Genomic DNA, 5,525 nt, shown 5'->3' with positions numbered 1-5,525 from the left:
GCGAACCGTGGTACGATACCCGAGCAGAGCAAATGGCAACTTCTTGTGCCATTGCTTGTAATTATATACCATTTTCATTAGTATCTTCTTGATGTTCTTGTTAGCGGCCTCTATAGCTCCATTTATTTGCGGCCTATATGCCGTGGAATTCTTTTGCTTGATCTTGAAAGCTACACACATGGACTTCATTAGGTCACTGTTGATATTGGCGGCATTGTCGGTGATGATTGACTCTGACATTCCGAACCGACAAACAATGCGTTCCTGAAAAAAATCTGCAACGACCTTCTTAGTTATAGCTTTGTAAGATGCGGCTTCGACCCATTTTCTAAAATAATCTATGGTTACTAGAATGAACCTATGCCCATTTGAAGCAGCGGGTTCGATTGGACCGATGACATCCATGTCCTAAGCGGAGCAAGGCCAGGGTGCACTTGTTGCATTGAGTTCACTGGGTGGCACTCGTATCATATCAGCATGTATCTGGCATTGGTGACATTTCTAAACATACTTGAGCAGTCTGTTTCCATAGTCATCTAGAAATACCATGCTTTTAGTATTTTCTTGGCTAATACGAAGCCATTCATGTGCGGTCCACAAGTTCCGGCATGTATTTCCTAGAGCAATCTAGCTTCTTTGGCATCAACACACCATAATAATCCCAGGTCAGGAGTTCTTCTATACAAAATTCCTCCGCTTTAAAAGAAATGGTTGGATAATCTTCGAAGCATGCGCTTCTGAGTATGGGTAGAGTGCTCTGGATATTCTTCTTTTGCCAAATATTCCTTGATGTCGTGGAACCACGGATTTCCATCACTCTCTTCTTCAACATGAGCACAATAAGATGGCTGTTTATGAATTCCTATTGGGAAAAGATTGATGAAGTTCTTATCTGGTTGTTGTATCATGGAAGATAGAGTGTCCAATGCATCTGTGAACTCATTTTGAACTCTCGGAACATGTTTGAATTCTATCTTTGTGAACCTTTTGATCAGCTCTTGCACACAATGCAAATATGGCAATATTTTGGTGTTCTTTGTGGCCCATTCTCCTAGAACTTGGTGCACCAAAAGGTCTGAATCTTCGATTGCCAGCAGCTCCTAAACATTCGCGTCAATGGCCAATCGGAGTCCCAAAATATAGGCCTCATACTCTGCCATATTGTTTGTGCATGGAAACCCGAGTTTTGTGGATACCGGATAATGTTGGCCGGTCTCTGATACCAAGACAACTCCAATACCTAATCCTTTGAAGTTTGTTGCTCCGTCGAAGAACATTCTTCAACCATCATATGCTTCGGTAATATCTTCTCCCACAAACGACACCTCCTCGTAGGGAAAATACATTTTCAATGGTTCGTATTCTCTGTCTATGGGATTTTCTGCCAGATGATCTGCCAATGCTTGTACTTTGACCGCCTTCTCAGTTACACAGTCGATGTCAAACTCGCTAAGCAATATTTTCCACTTTGCTAACTTACCCGTAGGCATGGGCTTCTGAAAGATATATTTCAGTGGATTCATCCTTGATATGAGATATGTACTGTATGCAAAGAAATAATACCTCAACTTCTGAGCTATCCATGTCAAAGCACAGCAGGTGGATTCCAGCAAAGAGTACCGGGCTTCGTAGGGTGTGAATTTCTTGCTCAGATAGTATATTGCCTGCTCATTTCTTCCAGTTTCATAATGTTGTCCCAAAACGCAACCGAAAGCTCTATCCAGTACAGACAAATAAAGCAGCAGTGATCTTCCTGGCTCTGGTGGGACTAGAACAAGCGGTTTGGATAAATACTCCTTGATTTTGTTGAAGGCTTTCTGCCATTTTTCAGTCCAACTTGTTGCAGCACCTTTCCTCAGCTTTCTGAAGATCGGCTCACCGATCACGGTTGATTGTTCTATGAAATAGCTGACGTAGTTAAGACTTCCTAAGAAGCTCATCACATCTTTCTCATTCTTCGGAGGTGGCAAGTCCTGTATAGATTTGACCTTTGACGGGTCAAATTCAATCCCTCGACGACTGACGATGAATCCTAACAATTTTCCGGCAGGGACTTTGAAGGCACACTTTGCAGGATTCAGTTTTAGATTGTACCTTTGAAGCCGATCAAAGAATTTCCTCAAGTCTACTATATGATCTGTGCTTCTTCTGGATTTGATGATGGCGCCATCCACGTACACCTCTATTTTCTTGTGTATCATGTCGTGGAAAATGGTTGTCATGTCTCTCATGTAAGTGGCTCCAGCATTCTTCAAACCAAACGACATCATTTTATAGTAGTACATTCCCCATGGTGTGATAAAGGCTGTCTTTTCGGCATCCTCTTCATCCATCCAGATCTGATGATACCCTGCGAAGCAATCCACAAAGGACTGGAGTTCATGCTTGGCACAGTTGTCGATCAGTATGTGTATATTGGGCAATGGGAAATCGTCTTTGGGACTCGCCCTATTTAAGTCTCGGTAATCAACACACACTCTGACTTTCCCATCCTTCTTCGGAACCGACACAATGTTGGCCAACCAAGTCGGATATTCAACCACTCCGAGAACCTTGGCTTTAATTTGCTTAGTGACCTCCTCTTTTATCTTCAAACTCATATCCAGCTTGAATTTTCTGAGCTTCTATTTTGCCGGTGGACACATAGGATTGGTAGGTAGCTTGTGAGTCACTATGCATATGCTCAAACCAGTCATATCATCGTAGGACCATTCAAAGATATCTTCATACTCTTTTAGGAATCGGACATACTCTTCCTTCTCTGATGGTGATAGGTGAATGCTTATACGTGTTTCCTTGGCCGTTTCGGAGTCCCCTAAGTTAACTGCTTCAGTTTTGTCCAAATTGGACTTTGGTTTGTTTTCAAAATTTTCCACTTTTCTAACGATTTCCTCAGGTATCGTATCATCTTCCAGGTCTTCTGAATCACTATCCTTATGTTGCATTGTCTCATTACATGTCACATTCGTAGGATCATCGAGATAGGTAATAATAATGTTGAAAAGAAAAATGTAAAAATAATAATAAATACGAAAAGCAGTAATGCATAAAAAAAATCTTAAAACGTCAACAAGTGCGGATGATGGCTCGAGCAATTATTTCAAAACAGAATACTGAAAAATGTCTCAAATGCTCAAAACTATTTTTTAAAGTAATTCATGCTAATTTGCCAGGCTACCCAGGAACTCGACGGGCCTGGGATGGTGCAGCGGTCCAGTTCCTGATAAGATGCTAGTATGTACGAACCAACCTTTGGGAATGAGAATAATCAAAAGAAAGAAAAAGCAAAAGGTAACCAAGTTAGTATGGAATATTAAAAGAGTGTTTGCGATATTAAAACACGTTTCACAAAATCATGCAATAATTCGCGTCCTAATTTGGGGACCTCATTGTGCCTGAGGTAGGCCTAAGCGACACGTAGACTTGGAGAAAATTGATGCCAACATTTGCGTCATTTCATTAATGTGAAAATGAGCCAAGCCTTCACTAAATCGACAATAATAATAAAATGACTAATGGTATTTCGCCTTATTACAATTGAAATCTAAAACTAAGCTAGAAAGTTGTAAAGATCTTTCAACCAGTCAAGTAGCAAAGATGGGATGTTTTGGGCCATACCGAACCTGGGGACTTTGTGCTTCATTTTTTATAAACAAACAAAGGTTAGCCCTTCCCCCCTCCAGGTTTGACTACTTACGTAACAATGATCAACACGTTGGCACATTTGCTTCAAGTAATGCACATAATATGATAGTGTCCATTGGGATTGTGGAAATATCGTTGTACTTTGGACAAGGCTTATCTTAGCGGGCTATGACATTAACACCGTCATAACCCGTACTAGGTTTAACATGATACATGTGCATTTGATGTCGGAGTAAGGTTTCTAGAATGGTCTAGACTGGTACTCTCAAGTGGACAACTTGAGAGGGAAAGGCACGGGACCGTCGACTGCATCGCTGATCGACTAGTCTACCGCAAATAAGCCTTTCTGATTTAAAAAGGGTAATTCTCGAAGAGCGCAGACACTCATCAAGTGCCGCTATGTTGATAATTGGCATGAGTGGAGTATGATGTGGAGCATGCATTATGCAGAGATAATAACAAGTTGCCAAGTATTTACATGATAAATATGTAAAAGTAGTAAATACGGTAATAAGTTAAAACATGAAAAGAATAAGAAAGAAAGACAAAGGAAGTAGTTAGTTCGTGGAATATATGCGAGAATGTAATAGAGCAAGTAAGGGAGTAGGGATGGGAGAGGTATGATATAGCTGTCTTTAAACAAAATGAAGAGCAGTCATAGCAAATAATGGCGAACGGGAAAGGGATGTGCATGTTATAACAAAGAAAATAATCCACATAAGCCAAGTTCATTATGGAAAGAGCCTAAGTATTTCCCCAGCAGAGTCGCCATGCTGTCGTGCCCCATTTTCTCGCGAAAGCGGGTTTCGACGTCGTGACAACTCTTTTGAGTGGGAGGTAGAGTGCTAAAAGAAGAAGAGTCGCCACCTAACAGTTTTTAAGGTGTGTTAGGGCACCTATTATGTAGATAACTCTGTTTGACTAGTCAACGCCACCAAAGATCGGGTAAGAGCTCAAATTACCTCAAAGAGAAAGTGTTAGGCACATTTCGAGGTCCACAACTGTGGGTCCCGGCCGAACTTAAGATTATGTGGATTATAATTAGGCAAGATAAACAAAGTGAATAAGGGTCAAAGAAATTTATTATAACACAATGAGAATTAAGGATTACAAGGATATAACTATGACGGTCAATATTAGACGGCTAAAAGTATAAAGAAGAGAAAATGGGGGGGGGGGGATACTAAGTTTTTTAGCCTAAAGGATCACCCCGTGCGACATAAATAATACTTCACAACTCCCTTGAGGTATGGAATTACTCATATTATTCAGCAGGCACAAACTATCATCTCCTGCTACCCGATTACTAAGTTAAAATCATTTACTTAAGCATTCTAATTCAATTCTAAGTTGTGCCCTATGCGTGCACTGCCCGTCCCGTACCTATGGTCCAGGAGGCAGCATTAGACCTCTATTTAAGGTTAGTTCTAGAATTTACTTAGGCTGCTTAAAATGATGAAACTAGGCAACATACAAAACAAGTTGGACTTCATGTAAGGACAGTTAGGGGGATCAAGTTAGCCTCCACACTTAAACAATAAATGCACGCAAAATAGGTTCTCACATTAGGCGTTAGACAATTTCAGAACTGAGACAAATTAAAGCCATTTAAGCCCTATAGACATGGTTTGTATATGACCTTGGATTCAAACGTGCATGCAGTTTCAGATGCAAGATGCCGCTTTAAGCTTATAGACATGATCTGTAGGTGATTTACGCAGTAGGGGGTAGTGAGAACCATCAGAAATATTCAGAATTACTCGTGTTTGATCCTACGGGCGTGCTCTCTAATAATGACATGGCTAAGCAATGAAACACTATTTGAAAGTTCGGTATTGACACTTTAACGCGAGTGGTAATACCCCATAGGCAGGATTTCT

General features: G+C 40.7%; 1 protein-coding gene across 1 annotated transcript; it reads right to left on the bottom strand.

Moving 5' to 3' along the window:
* Positions 1 to 698: 698 nt before the first annotated feature.
* LOC138894810 (uncharacterized) lies at positions 699 to 1,277 on the bottom strand. Its single transcript, XM_070179540.1, has 2 exons — positions 1,197 to 1,277; positions 699 to 1,100 (listed from the first exon to the last, which is right to left on the bottom strand). The coding sequence occupies exons 1-2, from the start codon at positions 1,275 to 1,277 to the stop codon at positions 699 to 701; spliced, it is 483 nt and encodes a 160-aa protein (XP_070035641.1).
* Positions 1,278 to 5,525: the final 4,248 nt, after the last annotated feature.

This window comes from Nicotiana tomentosiformis, chromosome 6 (genome assembly GCF_000390325.3).
Source record: "Nicotiana tomentosiformis chromosome 6, ASM39032v3, whole genome shotgun sequence".
NCBI classification, from domain to species: domain Eukaryota; kingdom Viridiplantae; phylum Streptophyta; class Magnoliopsida; order Solanales; family Solanaceae; genus Nicotiana; species Nicotiana tomentosiformis.
Note: the sequence above shows the minus strand (reverse complement) of the source record. Positions and strands in the feature narration are given on the sequence as shown.